Below are 19,443 nucleotides of genomic sequence, written 5' to 3'. Positions count from 1 at the left end.
ACCTTTCCTTCAAATCTGCTTCCAAATATTAAGCAGAACAAAAACAGGAAATTGTGCTGAATTAATAGCATCTTGGCTCACTAGTTCAGGTGATGAAGAATACTCCAAGTTTTCTCTAGGGATTTAGCTATACCATTTGCTTTAGCTTTATACTGTAGAGTAAAAAGCTCTAGGAATACCATCACATAAATTTCATACCCTGATTTCTTGGTTAAAACTAGATCTTGGTATGAATTCTTTAAAAAAGTAAAGTAAGTAATTAAAAGCTTTTCCATTTTCTACAAAACCGACATTCATGGGATTTTCACAAGCCAAAATACAATTGGATAGGAGGGCACTGCCTTGGTAGATTGACTGACAAATAAATATCTTCTAAAGACTGCACTATGCCTTTCTGGCCGTTGCATTTCAATCATTTCTCAGGTAACCAATTGAAGCTTATCCACAATTCTGCCTTGCTTGATTTAAAAAAAATGCAAAGTACTTAATTGTAAGAACCTCAATATATATAGATTGGGAGACTTTCATATTGAATTTGGTAAGGTAATTTAGATCTACTTCTCTACAACTTCAGAAAGGTTTGGCACAAATCTTTCAAATGACATTGCCAGTACAATGAGATAAAACAACGTATAGAATCTCCTTTACACTAAACATACATTTGAAAAAATACAATATTTTTTTTCCTCAAGCAACAGCAAACGTACTGCATCTTTGTTAATATTCTATCAATCCTGGCTTCACTTGTTTAGTTGCTACATGCTATTATTTTCTTGGAAAAATGTAACCAGCATATCTCTTTCAGTTTGCCTAGTCAGTTGCAAGAATCCTAACGTTTGTGAAGTGTCATGTAAAGTCTGTAAAGTGTCATGTAATTTGCTACTAGAAAACTGCACTTTGTGATTTAAAATTATGGCATTTCCATATTTTTAACTGTGATGTGGAAAGCAGACTTTATTTTTTTATTTGCCCAATTGTATTTGAGAATGTTAACGTGAAAGTTGGCTGCTTTCTTCATTAGAATGAAAAGTGGCACAATCTACAGAATCATGGCCCTGCTTATAAGTTATCTTTCTTAAAGATGCAGGAGCCGGAACATTTTGAGTGCCCATTTTTCAGTTAGAAAACAACACTTCAGTTCTCCAGGTCAATCTGCTTGTATTAAAAAGCACACACTACACAATTCTATGAAGCAGACAAAACAGACATGCACATGTCAACTGTTGGAAAATACAGACCTTAAGTCTCTTTCGGCAATATTATATACTTTTTGTCTTCCTGGGATACATACATATATGTATGTATGTATGTATGTATGTAGAGCTCTGTCATATCCAGAGCTCTAAGACAACTAGAGGCAATAGCTATGGCTTCAAAAGAAGTCTTCTGAAATTCTATTTGAAAGCAACCACTTCTGATTGGCTTATAAGAATGAGTGAAATAGCTTAACCTACCCTTTGTGTGTCAGCTATAAAGGAAGTTACTGCTGGGAACCACAGTGGAGAAGGGTTAGGTGCATGGGCTATGCTTGTAGATATAGCCCACATCCAACTCAGCACACCCCAGTCTATAATTTGAAGGACTGGGTTTCAGAAGCAAGGTGAATAATTGGTCACCTCTGATGTTTTTGTCAGTTCTGAAAGAAGCTATTACATTTTCCAACTTTTTCTGTACTACAGAAAGGTAGAAATCCCCTTCCCTTTTTGCACTAGTAAGTATTAAAGCATCACATATGCAATCTAAGAACAAATCCAGACCTGGCATCCTTCTCAGAAGCACCAGGCACACAATGTGGCCTGCAAAGTTTTTTCAATATAAACGTTTCCTTAAAAATTCTCCACCTTTAAAAATTCTCCACTTATATCATATACTGATATACATATAAGTATATGATCTTCTCAGATCATTTGTACACAAAATGTAGGTGTGATCATCTGCCTGGTACTCCCAATATTAATAAAAAATGTAACTGACCACAATCTTCTATCACGAACATCACTAACATCAGAGTAAGCTGACCTACCTTTCGATACAGTTTTAAAATACAAATATGCTATCAAACTTTAGAATCTTTATGTTGTAAGAAATAAGGCTATTAGAAACAATGGATGTCCTTATGGGATCTGGACAAAGAAAAGGAAACCAGGAAAAAACAGTACGCATGTCTCAGAGCTTGGATAAATGGTTTATTTAGAATACAACTGGTCAGTATTCTTAAATTTGAGCCTTCATATGTGAAAAAAGAAAGCACAATTCTAGGATGTATCCACAGCTCAACTGCAATGTTATTTCATCCATATGGTTGTTATTGAAGATCATGTTGCCATAGTTGTTCCTTCATGGATTTGTATTTTTCTTTATTGTGGTAACATCTTACATCAGTTCTGATGCGGGTAATTGCCAAGTGGAAATTCATTCCAGATGACAAATTTGTAGCAAAAAAACAACCTGATTGAATATTTAAACTCTTTGTCGTAATATTATTTGTAGGCAGGTGGCATAATTACTGAATGGAAAATGAAATAATATATTATATTTAGAAGATTCAAAAATTTAGTTAAATGTATACATTGTTGATATGAATATTACTTGTGGTTGTGTATGAATGTTAAATATGATGTTCATGCTGAGCAGAAGTTGAATCAAACAAAACAAGAAGTATGTGTAATACTTTGATAGTTGTTTTTGTTTTATGAGGGGAAAAGATCATTGTGTTTTTAATGGTCTTTGGGATTTTGGGTTGATTTTTGGGGGAGTATTTTTGTTCCATATAGGTAGGATCAAGGGGGAGGGAGGATTGTAGGGTGAGTTATGATGGGACTTTTTGATTTGGAGTTTGTGTGGTGTTTGTTGTTGTCTTTTTAGTGTATAATAAAATGAAGTTTAAAAAATTGCTGATTGAAGGAGTGTTTAAATTGGGTCTCAGAATGGTATTCAGACTTTTCAGGCAAAATTAAAGATTTTTTTTTCATTTAAAAGGATTGAAGCTCAGCCAATATAATGTTTGTAAGTGTGAGAAAATATTTTAATTTAACAACACAGGATCAAATAGCACTTAAAACATGCATGCCAGCATGGTATAGTGCAGTGGTTCTCAACCTTTGGGTCTCCAAGTGTTTTGGCCTATAACTCCCAGAAATCCCAGCCAGTTTACCAGCTGTTAGGATTTCTGGAAGTTGAAGGCCAAAACATCTGGGGGCCCACAGGTTGAGAACCACTGATATAGCAGATTAAGTGCTGGATGAGGACACAAAGGGACCAGGCTTTAAATCCCATGGAAGCCTACTGGGCAACTTTGGGTAAGTGAAGTTACACTTTCTCAGTCTCAGAGGAAGACAAGGGCAAACCTTCTCTGAACAACTTCTGTCAAGAAAACCCCATTATACGGTCATCGTAAGTCAGAAAGGACTTGAGGGCATACAACCACCAGAACAACACAAAATAACCAGCTGTATATTCCTCATACTGTGATCTCTCAGCTCCATGCTTTATTAAGTGCCACACATTCTTTTAGTGTGCAAATAATAACATCATGTTATAAGGCAATGTTGAAAGGGACAAACATTCTTCTAAAGTAGGATTTCTCAACCAGGTATCCTGGGAACCTTAGGGCTCTGAAGCACATTTTTGGGGTTCTGCAAGAGACTGTGATTGAAAAAAAAAGTGGGGTTTGAAGTTGTAACTGGCTCTTTGAACAAGCCTTTGGAAATGCAGCGTAACTGTTAAACATGGAACTATGAAAGAACGAAACATGGAACGGTCTAGACGATGCTATTTGTAATGGTTTTGTATGGATTTTATAATGGTATACTAATTGTTTTTCATTGTATACTATGGACTGTTATGGCACCAAATTGCTGCCAATTTGTAAGCCTCCTTAAGTAACCTTCGGGCTGAGAAAGGCGGGATAGAAATATTGTAAATAAATAAATAAAAGCTATAATCATTTTTTGTGCAAGGGTTCCCCGAGACCTAAAAAATTTAAAAGGTTCCTCCAAACTTGAAAGTTTGAGAAAGGCTGTTCTAGGGTAATGGAAGGAATGTCATCACTGGGAGGGGAGGGGGGGGGGATATTTAAATAATTACTGACATCCCTTTGACCCCGAGTCACATTTTGCCCATGCACTGGTATTGGTGCTTCCACATTTCTTAAGTACACTACGTCTCCCCTAATTAAGTTTAGGAAAATTACAAAGAGCAGTGTTTCATATATTGAATTACATTTTTATATATGCTTACTTCTAATTATATTATTTTTATAATTACTGAAAACTTAATTTGCTCGAGATCCATGGTATGCTCCTCATAGGGAAGAAGAGTCTGGATGCTCAAGCAACACCATGTGCACTTGGGTAATCATAACAAAGGACAAGCCAAGGCAGAATAGGGTATTTTCTTTTTTTATATATGCAAAAATTATACAAATATTTTCACAATGGTACAATAATCTAGGCAAGACAATGCCGAATCCAACATAGAAGTTTTGGATAGTTAATTCTGAATCTGAATGTACTTTCCAATGATATAAATCCATTATTCAGCTGGCCACTAAGTAATTCAAAAGCTCCGCTGCCCACATGGATAGAAATTTGGACTCACTTGCTTTCTAAAGACCTTGACTTGGGTCTAGTGTAGTGTGAGGATGCTTCCACTCATGAAAAGGATCTTAACTGCTCCACCTTCCAGGGTGGAGAACTCTCTGGAAAGGCTTTTCAGGGGGTACAAGTGGCTGCATAAATCCTCCCCACCATGTGTTCCTGAAAGTACCTTCTACACATGTACAAAAGCATTTCAATCCAAGCCTTTTTCCCCTCTCTGCTCATTTAGTCCTGCAGAATGAAAATACATATGAGTTCACTGAGAAAATCATAGCTTTGTCATCACAACCTAGTCCTCCTGTTTTCAGTAACAGAAACTTGGTGTGTTGTTTATTTGCTGGCAGAGCTAATGAGGCTAGCAATGTGAGGAAGGCACAATATAATGCCACAGTGCATTTTGAAAATATTTAGGGTCAAACCAGTCATTTCTTTGAAATGTAAAAAGCAAACACTGATTTTCTTAACAGTAGCAACTGCAAACAATGGCCATATAAAACGTGAGGGATCTTGTTTTTTCAATGTCAGTTTAAAAATTGTTTTAGTTATTATACAACCGGTACATTTTTGTAGCACACCAAATTCTTTATTTTTTATTTTAAAACAAAAATAGAGAAACTATACAATTTTTTTTAAAAGTACTGTGATTACACCACTGTTAAATCATGAGCATGCAGATAAAATATAAAAACAGATTATATAAATTATTGGTAGATTATCGCAAAAGCAAAATAACTAAACAGCTGAATAAAAATGAAGCAGACAGTCAATTCATTACTAAATGCATTTTTGAAGAAGAGCTCACACTTATAGGTAAGAGAAGGTAGTATTACAGTTTTGGTAAAAACATGCAATTTATACATTTTAGCCTAGAAAAAAGGTTCCTTCACAAAAGTTAAAACATGTAACAGGAACAAATGCAAAATGAAAAAAAAAATTAACAACACTAACAAACCAATATGTTTTTAAGAGTCCTGAATGTGGTATTTTTATTTATTCACTTAGTAACGGAGTCTCCATATATACTCCTCATTTACTTAAAATAGTCACATGTGAGGGTACTGTGTTATTAGGAGATGCTGGAATGGAAGATACATTTGGTCTAATTACTTCTGGTCTCATGTGTGATCATAATTTCTTCAGCTATAAAGCCTGCTCAACCCTAATGTGTGCCAGAGCAGATGATTTCACAAAACTCCTCTTGCCCTTAAAAGTCATGAATGAATTTGCTGTAAGACCACATAAAGCTGAAAATTCACATCTTAGATTTGTCAATAAATATTATTTCATTGATTTTATCAAAGAAAGCAGTACCATATTTAAAACAGACTTCCAAGAAGATTGCTATTTTTAAAAGAAGAAATTTAAGTTGCTGGTTCATAGAAGAAAAGAGTAAAATAAAATGCTTAGTAAACATGCTTGGCCCATGCTCCATTATAGATGATCCATTAACTGCTTACCAATCATTATTCTCATATAGGCAGGCTCTCTCATTACCAGACACATCATTTTATAGTTTTCTCATAGTGTGCTCATAACTTTATGCTGAATTAAATTCCACCTTGTGAAAGTCCTGCATAAGCCATGAATGCTCAGAACTTTACACTGACCTGCTTATGGAGCAAAACTATAACAAATCTCTATTTTTAACAGGAATAGAAGTTCTTCCTATACTCCTCCAAATGAGGAAGCTGTCAGCCCTGTCCAAAAGGTAAGAGGAAACAGAATTTCCATCGTCCTGGAACTAGAAGGAATAGATGATCCATGTACATTTGCTATCTTCCCGTAATTCCAATTTTTCAAAAGCGTTCAGACCAGACCGCTAAAATACTTTATTAAAATGCAGAAGAGCAATTTGTCTGTTCACTAGAAGGAATTGTTGAAACAATAAAACCCTGCTGCGCACATATCTTATTTTATAATGACATCATTTAAGATTCTTTTACTCACAGAAAGAGGCAACCCGAGTAATCCCTGCCAGTACATGTAACTTGACCTTCAAAAACTGAAGAATACAAAAAGGCCATCAACAAGGGGCGGGGGGGGGGGGGGGAGACCACTAAAAACAGTAGGGAAAATGATCATTGAGAGAGTTTACGCAAAGAAATATGACACTGCTGTTTTCTAACTAATGTAACATGTTTGGAAAATATATTTGTAATGTAATTTTGAATATATTTTAAACTTGACGAAATATTAAATGTGAGATAAGTCACACGAAAAATATTATGAGATACTGATTTACAAAGAGTGCTCTTATTTTCTTAAAAATAAAAAATAAATGGTATTTATTTAAGAATAGTAAAGTTAATTAAGAACCTGATCTAATTAGAATGGTAAATAGTAGGATGTAATCTGCCTTTTGCTTTGTGAGAGCTAGGCTTATGACAAATATGATACAATCCGTATCATGCGAATCATAGAAACTGAATTTTTATTAATTTGAATATATGTGAGGGAAACCATAAGTGTGTCTAAGGGGAAAATCAAGTTTGTTTTGTCTTTTTTTACACCAAGCAACCAACAAAGAATTAAATTGTCTGATTTTCTCTATTCAAAAGTTCTTCTGGACAGAATAATTTATTCCATAGGAGAAGCCTGGAGCTCATGAAACTGGTGGAAAGATAACTGACTTGCATTTTTAATGTATGTGCTCGTGTCATGTACAATTACCGATCTGATGTAAACATTGTAACTTTGCATTGCACCTAATTTAAATTATACATTTTTTTGCACAAACTTTTTAAAATTCCCAAAGAGATTTAAATGGCAGTTAATTGGCACAAAACAAAACAGATGCCAAATCTTAGAAAAATTTCAATGACAACCTTTCTTTTATACAGTACAAACCTTCTTCAATAGCATAGTAAATACATGACTACCATCCCCATCAAAAGTTGCAAGATTATAAACTCGGTTTACAATCATTTAACTGCAGGAGTTTATGTTTACAGTTGTTAATAACCAACATGACCTCCTAATCCTACTTTTTCAGCTCACCAGTGTTTCAACCAAAGGATTTCTAAGGTGTTGTAGACTGGGGCCCTGTGAAATGATGTCTTCAGTGCTTTCTTGGTTTCGGGGTGCCCTGAGAGAAGGTTGCAGCAGGCCTTGAGGAAGTTCTCTTTAGTAACCTGTTCTCAAGGGATTACAGATCTTATTCTATATAGCTATTGCATCAGTTCTTGGAGTTTAGAGTACAAGAGCAATGCACACAGGGTGAGATGAACAATGGTGTTTGTGTGGGTGTTTGACAGGGAGGCCCAGATTTCTGTGCCATTCTCTACTTAATTTTCTACTTAACGCTGCTATAAATAGATGATGAGGGAGTTCATGCAGTCACTTGCAACAGCTGTGGAACACTTGTGCTTTTGCCAGAGAATACAAAAGATAGCATATCTGCAGCAAGCATAAGGCAGTAGCCCTCTTTGAAGAACTGGATTCACAGATGGTGTTGCCAGGAATGATTTGTCTTCCTGAATCACTCTGAAATTTAATCAAGTTGGATTTCTGGCAAGGGATGGCTTGCACCTTACAGAAGTTGGCAGGAACATTTTTGCTAAGAGCCTCACAAACCTGATCAGAAGGCCTTTAAATTGAGTTTTCTGGGGGAAAGAGGCATCATTCAGGTAGTCAGGGGTTTATCAGAAAATACCCCAGCTGTTACATACAGAACTGGGCAAGAAGTTCAAGAACTCAACAAAGAGAAAGAAAAAAAACTTAAATAAGCAGATAAGGGGATGGCCTACGGTCTTCAGCGTCTCTACACTAATGCACAAAGTATGGGAAAGAAACAAGATGGACCTGAACTCTTAATACAACAAAGCAAATTTGATATAATTGGCATCACTGAAAGCTGGTGGGACAAGTCTCATGATTGGAATGTAGTAATAGAGGGGTATAACCTATTTTGAAATAAAAGACTAAACAGGAAAGGAGGAGGAACATTGTATATCAATGCTGTTTACACCTGTGAGGAGACCCATGACGTAAATCCTAGAAACCAGATTGAGAGTATCTGGGTAAAAATTATGGGGGGGGGGGGGGATGTCATTGTAGGGGTCTACCACAGACCTTCAAGGTAGATAGGGGACCTCTAGATGATATCTTCTTAGAACAAATGACTGCACATTCAGAAAGGCGAGATGTGGCAATAATTGGAAATTTTAACTATCCTGATATTTATTTGATGACAAATTCTGCCAAGTCCAACAAAATCCTCACTTGTCTTGCAGACAATGTCATGGTCCAGAACATGGAAGAGGCAACAAAGGGATCAGCTAGTTTATTAGATCTATTTTAAATAACCGTGGTGGCTGGTAAATGTGGTGTTTGAGGTGGGAGTGACCATCTTCTTCTACAGTTTGTTACACAATGGAAAAAAGCAGTCAAGCATAGTCAGAGACACATACTAGACTTTAAAAGAGGAGTTCATGATGAAACAGAAATTTCTGAAAAGTGAGACACTGGAGGCATCATTTCAGAAGGTTTCAATGAGGAGAAAAAGCAAGAGGTGTCTAAAGAAAACAGAATAGATGTCTAAGAAACTTTCAATTGAGCTAAGATTTTAAAAGCACATGTACAAGAAAAGGGAGAAATATCCAAAGAGGAATTCAAAGAAATAGCCTGCATGTGTTCGGATAAAGTTAGAAATTTAAAGCGCAAAGCCGGCTTAGACTTGCTAGAAAGATTGAAAAGGCAGAACTACCATATTTCACTGCATAATAGTCACATTTCTCCCCCCTTTTCCATCAAAAAGGGGGGGGGGGGTGAAACTATGATGCAAGGAAAAAATATGCCTCTGATGCTCTGATTTCTGTTGTTTTTGAAAAATAAAATAAAATGTCTTACATCCAAAAGGTGGTGGTTGGGATAATGCAGCCACAGACACACAGCTCCTTTTCTGTTTATCTGGTTATTTTTTAATTGCAGAGCTATTTGGGGCTCATTTTCCCTTCCTTCCTTCTCTAAAGGCAGGGCAGTTTAAAAACTATAAAACGGAGGTCTCTGAAACTCTGGTCTTTCCTCTTTTCTCCTAAGAACAACATTCCAGGTTTTGTAAACTGCCCTGCCTCAGAAGGAAGGAGGAGAGAAGAATGGAGCTTCAGAAACCTCCATTTTATAGTTTTTAAACTTGCCTTCGGAAAAAGAAGGAATGAAGGGAAAATCAGTCACAAATGGGGGTGTGACTATTATGTGAGGAAAACAAAAATACAATTTTGGCACCCAAAAAATGAAGGTGCAAGTTTTATGCACTGGAGACTATTATGCAATTAAATGCGGTAATTATAAGAGTCTTTGCCTTAGGCTGCTTCCAAAAAGTTAACAGTGCTAACTTTGGGAATAATGGAGTAGAAGATATGGTAGGGGAAATGCAGCACAGAATAGGTAAAGAGGCACTATAGGGATATCTGTATAATGTAAATTAATTCAAGTCTCCAGGGTTAAACGAACTACATCCAATGGTATTAAAAGACCTGAGGGAAATAATTTCACAACCACTGCTGGATCATGTTTTCTGATGATGAGATGATAGTGAATGGTTATTGTAGTAATTGTTTATTAATTGTGTAATGTGTTAGGTAGTTAACTGTTTTTACATTGTAGCATTGAATTTTTGCTGTTCTTATTTGTTGTAAACCGCTGTGAGTCGCCTTCAGGCTGAGAACAGCGGTATATAAGCAGAGAGTAAATAAATAAATAAACTTCCCCTATTCCTGGAGAACAAGGGAAATTTCAGCAACCGAAGGAGGGCAAATGTTGTCAAGAAGGAAAAAGAGAGAACCCAATTACAAAAAAATCTGTAAGCACTTATAAAGGAATGCCATACTCACAAAAGGAAAACATGAATTGATTAAAAACAAGTCATCCAAACAAAACGTATCTCATTTTTGGATAGAGTTACAAGTTTGGTAGATGATGGGAATGCTGTGGATGTAGCATATCTAAATTTCATGAGGCCTTTCACAAGGTTCCCCACAACATTATCGCAATATTATCACATTATAATGCCTCAATTTAAAAAGAAATGTTGGGATTTTGTATATAAAAATTTAAAGACAAAACTTGGGAAGCCTTTCTGATGTGCATCAAAAATGGATAACTCTCACCAAATCACCAAGTTCCTTATTAAAAAGCAGCAAATTTTAGGCAGAATTTCTGAGCATTTTTGAACAAGAAAGAGGAGAATTTTTAAAAAATCAACAATTAATATACCACTCTGGGTTGTATCCTTTATAGACATTAAGCTCACTGCTGAGTTGGTATAAATAGATAAATTAATCAATTCCTATTTACAAATAATGCCAGCAAAGCTTATTACTTAATACTAAAGTAAAACATCAAGCTTTCTCAATTTTAAAAAAGAGAACTCAAAACTAAAATGAACGTTATTAAGAAACTGAGCTTATATGTAGTAAAAATTGTGATAATTCCAGTATTAAATTCAACTGAACAAGAAAAAGCTTGTACAGACAAAACCCGCAAAACATAAATATGAGCACTCACCCTGTAAGCAATCAGAGACTAAATATCACTTTCTAGTATCAGTGTCCTGTTAATATGAGCAATGGCATTTAAAAATATTGATATACAGGCAGTATACCCAATATACAAACAACTCATAGTTAAGAACAGGTGGTGAGACAACAGGAAGTGAGAGAAATCTACCCCTCAAAAGGGAAATTCACTCCTGAAAAAAATTGTCATGGGAGAAAGGTGTCTCCACTGAAGCTTTCCACAACAAGTCATTTTTTTTCAAAATCCAATTGTCATAGGGACACAATGTGCGGTGAAATCTTCTGATCAGGGGCACAGACAGAAAAACAAACCCCCACAGAGATGTTAATCCTTCCCTGGAGTATTGAAAGTTTGCTTGCGTGCACACGCACACATACACATATATATATCTGCAGTTACACTTTAAAAAGAGCATACAAATTCAACTTAAGGACAAATCTACAGAACTTATCTTGTTCCTAACTTGAGGCCTGCTTGTATGTTACAAAACTAATAGAAATATATTTACCAAAGCCATGCTGTTAATTAAAATGCTTGGATCACACACAGGCAGTATGTATCTTTACACTTGTGTTACAGAAACCTAAATTTACAGTTGAAATTTTAAAAGAAACTGTTACTGAAATTCATGGTAGTCTGAGAAATGAAGGAGGGAGGAAGGAATCCGAAAAATTAGAAAATAAATTGAAAATGTCAAGTATCACAGCCAGGTATTTTATCCTAGTAAATCCCAGGATTCAAAAATTCCAAGAAGACAGACCTGGGAAAGCTATCTCTCCACTACCCTGAGAAATCTCTGGAACTTTTCCTCATGTAACGAGGATATCAGAAATAAGATCCTTACACTATGGATCCTATTTCTGCGATGTGGGATAGTGGACACTTCCCTGGTACAATATCGTCCCAGGGATGAGTTCCCTTTTGCAAAACATTTGGGTATGATGTAATCTGTGTAAGAGGAGTCTGCAACTCCCTGCCATATTTGTAATACCTACTTATTAATTTTACAATATTTGTCCCTGTCACTAAGTACATCAAAAAGAAATAAGTAAATACTATTGCTGGATCAAAAAGAACCAGAAGAAAGGTCACTTTCAACTTGAAAAAATATCACATACATATGTAAACTGCAGTGATAGTTTATCAAAGAATACTGCACCTAGCCTTCTGAATTATATGAAGCCTCTGTAAAAGCTCTCAAAATAGACAGGAAAAAAATCAATCTCTCCCAATGTTAATTTAAAATGACTGAAAACATTTCTGTTTGTTTTTCAAGAATACTATTATTTCAATGTCTCTTTTTCCTAATACTAATATTTTTACTTAATGGCAAATCAGCTATATTTGTGGATTAAAAAGTTATTATTTCCTATCAGTGAAATAAGATGTTGCTTCCTCTCCATTAAGTGAATCTAAACCACAAGACTGATAAAGTATCACAGCACAAATTAAAGTGGTCAAACCATGCTAAATACAGTTCAATGCATCTGAATAATCAGATGTAAAGCTTCCATTATATTGTTTTGTCCCAAATGGGTAAGCTTGACATACAGAAGCCATATACACTACTTTTAATACTAATACAAAAAATGGAAAAGAAAAAATAAGAAGACGAAGCCAGTACTAAAAACATATTTATTCATACAGGAAACAGGTATAGGACTGAGTCTTTAAATAATCTGCATCTAACCTGTTTCTGAATCTTCACTGTCGGAGGAGCTGGACTCACTGGTGCTCTCAGACTCTGAGGAGGAGAACCCCTTCATTTTAGAGGAACCAGCAATTACATCCACTTTCTCTGCTGCAACAAGATAATAGCACAATATTGTCATTGGACAACAATATAACGCAGAATCCATTCTTGTGCTATGCACTACTCCCACTAAACACTATGGTCAGCTACTTCCCCTCAAATTGATGCATACTGATGCATTTGAACTTTCAGAAGGCAGAGAAACCATGCTGCCCTGCTCTTATTCCCTGTCCCGCTCCAAACTTCAATAAAGCCAGGTAAAGGAGAGCTGCTCTTATTAATGCAAAATGAAAGGGAATGTATTACTAATAACCATCTAAACTCATACTTATGTATTTCTCAAATGGTTTGGCAATTATGTACCAGCTTTCTGATGCCAACCAACATAAAATCTTTCTTTTTTTCCATGCATCTTTTAGAAAATTTTATTCATGTTTATAAAGAAGTAGTAAATTATTACTACATAAACTTTTTAACATTTCAAATAATATAAAGTAATATTGTTAATTGCTTTACAAATTACCATCATATACAGTTTTGGAATTCTTTTTACATCTGAAGAAGTTTGTGTGTCTACTCAGGATGAGGTTTATGAATGAAAGCGATGTGCATCGATTTAACAAAGCAGTTAAAACAGATTATAACAAGGTATAAGATTCAAGTAAAACAGCAGCATGGCATACTTTTATAGTTGTTTGAAGTAGTGTTGTCTTAAGCAGAGGAAGGCTATGACCCAATGGCCAATACCATGGACCATTAAGATGAAGTCCAGTGAATACATCTAACACACCTGATCCTTTGTTATTAATCTAATTCATCATTTGCTGGAAGTCCAGATCAAGGACTCTTTCTCCTTGCATGAGTTTATGGTGCCTGAATACTAACACATTTCCCCATCCCTATACAGAGGTAAGTAATTTAGTAAACATCGCTGGAATGCCCTGAGCTTGAAAGGTACCTTGGGGTTTCCTCTTTTTCCGTAAACAAGATGTTACATATCTCTCCAGCTCCCGCAACGTGGATGCCTTTAATGTCTCAAAGTCAATTTCAATCTCATCAGGATTGGAGTTTTTGAGAGAGGGTTCTCTTGACTGGATGATATGGACAACCCGGCCTAGTTTTTCACCAGGGAGCTTGTTAATGTCCAGGCTCAATTGTCTTTTTTCCTCGTAAGACATTGGCTTACATTTCTCCTCCTCCTCAGATTCATAAACAGGAGGTGGCTTGGCATTCTTCACAGTCACGGGCTCCTTCTTACTACTTTAAAGAACAATTACAATGTGTTATTGTTAAGAAACATAATACAGCTAAGATTCCTAATAGGAAAAATACTTTTCATGAACGACTTTTAATAGTTCTTAGTACTGTATACTGCATTCTGCAATATAACATAAACTTGTGTATCATAATCTGAGTGTTCAGGAAATCTATAAATCCTATCTTAGCTTAATCTTAGATTTACTAGATGGCCTTGGAAGAGTCATCATTTCATACCATAATTAAACTGTGATTTGCAGAAAATATTTTTCAAATGTTTAGTGCATTTGGTATACATAATCTTGGTAATTCTTACCACAGAATTACCAAGATAATGTGTGTGAAATGCAGTGAACATATTTACTGTTTGAACAAATTCATAGCACAGCCAAACTGACCAAAGGAAAGAATGAATCTGGTATCAAGAAGACTGGATCTACACTGCCAAATAATGCAGTTTGTACTGTATTATATTTTCAGTGTAAACTCATACAATGCAGTTCAAGAATTTACACATCATTTCACACCATTTTGACCCCATAGTAATTCGTGTTTGAAAACAGTCTATCAGATTTATTAACAATTCTTGGATTTTTATTTATTAGGACTTGACTTAGCATTTAAAACAAGGCTAATATAGTCATAATCAGAGTGCATGTACTCCTCTAAAATCTTGGCTCTCAATTTACAACCTATTTCTAAGCTTGATATATTATAAAAAAGGTAAAGGTAGTCCCCTGACATTAAGTCCAGTCATGTCTGACTCTGGGGTGTGGTGCTCATCTCCATTTTTAAGCCGAAGAGCCAGTGTTGTCCGTAGACACCTCCAAGGTCATGTGGCCGGCATGACTGCATGGAGCGCCGTTACCTTCCCGCCGGAGCGGTACCTATTGATCTACTCACATTTGCATGTTTTCGAACTGCTAGGTTGGCAGAAGCTAGGGCTGACAGCGGAAGCTCACGCCGCTCCCCGGAATCGAACCTGCGACCTTTCGATCAACAAGCTCAGCAGCTCAGTGCTTTAACCCACTGCGCCACCGGGGGCTCCCTTGATATATTATAATTGTTTAGTAAACAGAGATTCTTAGCATCCTGTATCTTTTGCATACCTTATGACTTTTCTCTATGGGGTTAAAATTCAAGTTCAGTTCAGGCAATAAAATAAAAACACAGTAATTTACATATGGGCTCTATAGATAGAGTATCCCTTATTTGAAATATTTTGAATTTTGGAATACCTATATTTGCATAAATATACATATTGAGATATCTTGGAGATGAGGTCCTAGTCCAAACAAAAACATAACTTATGTTTCATATACATCTTATACATTTTTTTAGTATTTCATTTTCGGGATTTCTGGATAAGGAATGCTCAATCTATATATCATTTTGGGATATACAACAAACTATTGGCCTCAGAAGTTCATTTGAAGTTTTGTAAGAAAAAAATTATTTAAGTCAGCGTCTAGTTCAGAGAGGCTGAGCTGTTTAGAATGAGTATCAAACTAAATCTAACAAGTTAACAAGCTAAATAGGACAAGCTAACTATGGCAATTAGACATTACTAGTTTTAAGCAAACACAACCCTATGAGTAAGATGCAAACACAATCCTGTGAGTAAGATGCAAAGCAGGGAATATGTAGAAGTAGCAGTGTACTTCAAGTTTTAAAACAGCATTCTTATTTGTATTATGTCAAATTTACAATGCATTCAAATTTTGGAAAGTTTAAAACCCTTGAGAAATAGCTGTGATGTACACGAGAAAAGCAGCAATTTACCTATGGGACTCTGCATTACTGCCACCATGTCTACTCTGTTAAAAATGATATGAACAGTATAATGCGAGATTTACTTAAGCATCATTATGCTTTGCAGTGCCACTTTCATGTTGTCATCTGATGCATCATTTCTAATATATTAAACCAATATTTTCCGACTATAGTTTCTCCCTCAAATCAGAACATTATCTTGCTGAGAACAAAACCAAGTCATTTCTCTTAAGTAGCCTTTCCATACAGCTGCAGACATACAAAAAGCTAATATTATTATGTATTGGGAGATACAATGACGGCTGAATCACAAGATCAGATAAAGAAGAAAACAAGAATTCCTCTTCAAAATAGCTACTGATGGGCCTAGGTGATATAAAAATGCTTACACTTACAGAATGAAAAGAAGGAAACAAATGGAATGTCAGTAACAGAAATGTGTTTGCTTTTCTTCTGGCTGCTAGTGCTTCTAAATTCTATTTGATAAATTGGTATATACTGTATTTCATCACATAATAGTTGCATTTTATCTCCTTTGAGGGAAAGGGGGATACAACTATTTTACGATTTATTTTTTTGCAGCTACTTGGCTTCCCTTGGCTGTCAGCCAATGGAAACCCTATAGCTGCAAGGCATCCCATGTGCCTGCCAGTGAGATCCAGAAGGGTACCTTGGCCAAAGCAGCCCTCTGGAACTCAGAGGAGGCAAACCAGCTGCTGAACCTCTCCCCCCAGACTGCCTCTCCCCTCTGAACTTTGGCCAAGGCAACCCTCCAATGACGACTATTATGGGATAAAATATGGTAGTTTACTGCTGTGGGAGGACAGAGCAGAGGTTGCAAAGTACATTACATACAAGTGAACAATCAGATAGCTCCAGAATATGATCTACTGGTGGCAGTTTTCTTGCATATGTTCTGCTAAAAAAAATGGTCTGAGGTGATTAAACTGCGGCACGCTATCTTCCTAACTATGTGAGAGGATATCTTATTTCATCAATGGGATTACTCTTTTTGATTAAAAGTCTTTTCTAATGCTTTCCAAAAGGTAGCATTTAGTATTTATTGAGTCCTGAAGAGGGTTGTGAAGAGGCTGATAGAATCTCAAGATTAAGGAGTTACAGTGGAATACTATGCCCTTCCTGCTGAGGGCATTTGCCATTGAAGGAGCTACTCTGTGCACTGCCAGAGTCAAGATAATGGTAAGATAATGTAGTCTAGACACCAGTTTCACACTCCACTGGTCAGGTGATAGAGAGTTCTACTAATACATAGTTTGCATGTTGATGTAGTTCATTGCTACCCAGACAATCGTGCCCAAAAGAAATAATAGGGAAACATAGGTGCCTTAGAAGGTTTATGTTTGCTGTGTATTGACATGGAATGATGTTAAATGGAGCATGGTAAAACAATGTAAGGAGACTCATAATTGGAGGATTGTCAAGGAAGTAAGTGGGAAAATGGTATCTGGCAGGCTGTGAAGAGGTGAGGAAAAACCACAACTCAAGACGGCAAAATCAGAGCTGCACCACTGGAACTATGAAACCAGCAGCTTATAGAACAACTTTCTTTTCCTTATTCCTCTGTTGCTTCCCTATTTCTGTGCTGTGAGAGACAATAGTGCTGTATCAGTTGTTTCTTTGACAGTGGCAGAACCCACTTAATACACTGGGTCCATTTAGTCCTTGACTGAAGATATTCAAGAATCCTTTTCATCTGTGAAAAGTGAGCTTCCTCACTGAAAGCTCCTTGCTGACATTCAACATGGTCTCTCATCGGGAAGCACCTTCTTCAATTAAATTTGCTCCCTGAGAGGATTTCAACATTGAATGCACTGTACAGTAAGTACTACCTCTGAGCAATCATAGATATATTTATGCTGGAAACAGGTTAACTTTACATGTCATCTGAAGTAATCAAAAAGCCAACAGACCTTCATTCTGTGCATTTAGCAACTGCTGAATATATAATATTGTTCAGGCAACTATCTTTGGCTGTCACTGAAAGGGTGCAATCTGTTATTTCATTAATCTGTATTGTAATTTTAGAGTGGGTGGCGGCATTAAGCTATTTTCAAGTGCCTAAATGGCTTGAATAGCTTTGGGTACAAAGCACCAAAAGTTACAAGAGGCACACAGAAAGGGGACCATGCTGATGGCATGAGAAGTTCTCGAGTCATGTTCTCTGCATTTTGAGACAAGAGGATTTAAAGTTTATTTATTTATTTACGGCATTTATATGCCGCCCTTCTCACTCCAAAGGGGACTCAGAGCGGTTGATGGAATTTTTTAAAATGACCATAGAGCTGGGCAAACAACTGAAACAAATTTATGGGAAAAGATGTAAGTACAAATGCCCAATATAAGAACTCTGTTCAAGGCCAGACATAATGAAAAATAAAACAACTCATAAGTGACTGGAAGTCCATTTCGGGTTTGGAAACAGTGCAAAGAGGGCTACGTTTGATTCAGAAAGTGGTCTGCCTCTCCTAACTGCATATTTCTCTGAGAGGCAATCTAACTCCCTATTTTACTAGGAAAGGGAGGTCCAGAGGAATTGTATGAGCAAGTGACACAACTACAAAAAGGATGTATTGTACTGACTGCTGTTGTACATAGCTGAACTAAGGAAAGATGTGCCACGATGCTGGCACCACTCTTGTTCTGCAGACCACACAAATCAAACATATATGATAAACTGTCAAGTATGCATGCACGCGCACGCGCACAAGCAAATACATATATAGATGTGGAAGATGGCTAACCTTGAGTTGCTATTGTTGCCATTATTCTTCTTGGCCTTTTTAGGTAGTGGATCCTTGGTTTTATTTTTCTTGTTTTCTTCTACTTCGTCCTTCTTTTTGTGCTTTTCTTTTTTCTTTTCTTTCTTGTCTTTTTCTTTTTTCTTTGGTTTGTTCTGTTGTGGCTGGGACAGAGCAGCCAACTGCTCATGCACTGCTTTAAGCTAAGGAGCAAACATATAGATCAATATATTTTTGTTCTGATCTCCTTTGCTCAGTCTTGGTTTTACTCTCACTGCATCCCCTCTTTGTATGATGACCACTCTTGCTTTAGTGTACAATGCAATGGTTCTTAGCAAAGAATTGTGGTTGCATAACATGGCCACCAATACCTCATTAGCAATGCGTTCATAACAACAACAACAACAACAACAATAAGAAGAAGAACATCATCTGCTACTACTTTATTTCTAGATCTCCCTCTCCCCCCAGAGGTACTCAGGGCGGTTATAGACTTTCCACTCCTCAACATTAAAATAGTGACATCAAGGATAAGGACACACAATTTATAGAATTATAGAGTTGGAAGAGGCCTCCTGGGTGATCAGGTCAAACCTCCTGCTCAAAGCAGGATTATCAGCTATGCTGAAAAACATGCATGCTTTTTTTCTTTTGGACGCAACAAGAAAATGTTTGGCCTGTAATCATTTCTGTTTTTTGTGTTTTAAAAAAATATTTTAATTTACTTTTGAATGATGGGGTGTACAACATATTTAAAAACTGCAATGGTGTATATAGATGATTTTTT

General features: G+C 36.3%; 1 protein-coding gene across 6 annotated transcripts in view; it reads right to left on the bottom strand.

Moving 5' to 3' along the window:
• BRD4 (bromodomain containing 4) overlaps window positions 1-19,443 on the bottom strand; it is an 87,025-nt gene that overhangs the window by 16,053 nt on the left and 51,529 nt on the right. For 5 of the 6 annotated variants that reach the window (XM_060764421.2, XM_060764422.2, XM_067463831.1 and 2 more), the window contains 3 exons: window positions 18,660-18,859; window positions 13,826-14,127; window positions 12,805-12,915 (listed from right to left, as the gene is read on the bottom strand). In XM_060764421.2, coding sequence (XP_060620404.2) covers window positions 12,805-12,915; window positions 13,826-14,127; window positions 18,660-18,859 — 613 coding nt within the window. The remainder of the gene's footprint in view (window positions 1-12,804; window positions 12,916-13,825; window positions 14,128-18,659; window positions 18,860-19,443) is intronic. The other variant, XM_060764420.2, reaches the window with a different exon arrangement.

This window comes from Anolis sagrei, chromosome 2 (genome assembly GCF_037176765.1).
Source record: "Anolis sagrei isolate rAnoSag1 chromosome 2, rAnoSag1.mat, whole genome shotgun sequence".
Taxonomy (NCBI): Eukaryota; Metazoa; Chordata; class Lepidosauria; order Squamata; family Dactyloidae; genus Anolis; species Anolis sagrei.
This window is presented reverse-complemented; position numbering and strand designations above follow the sequence as displayed.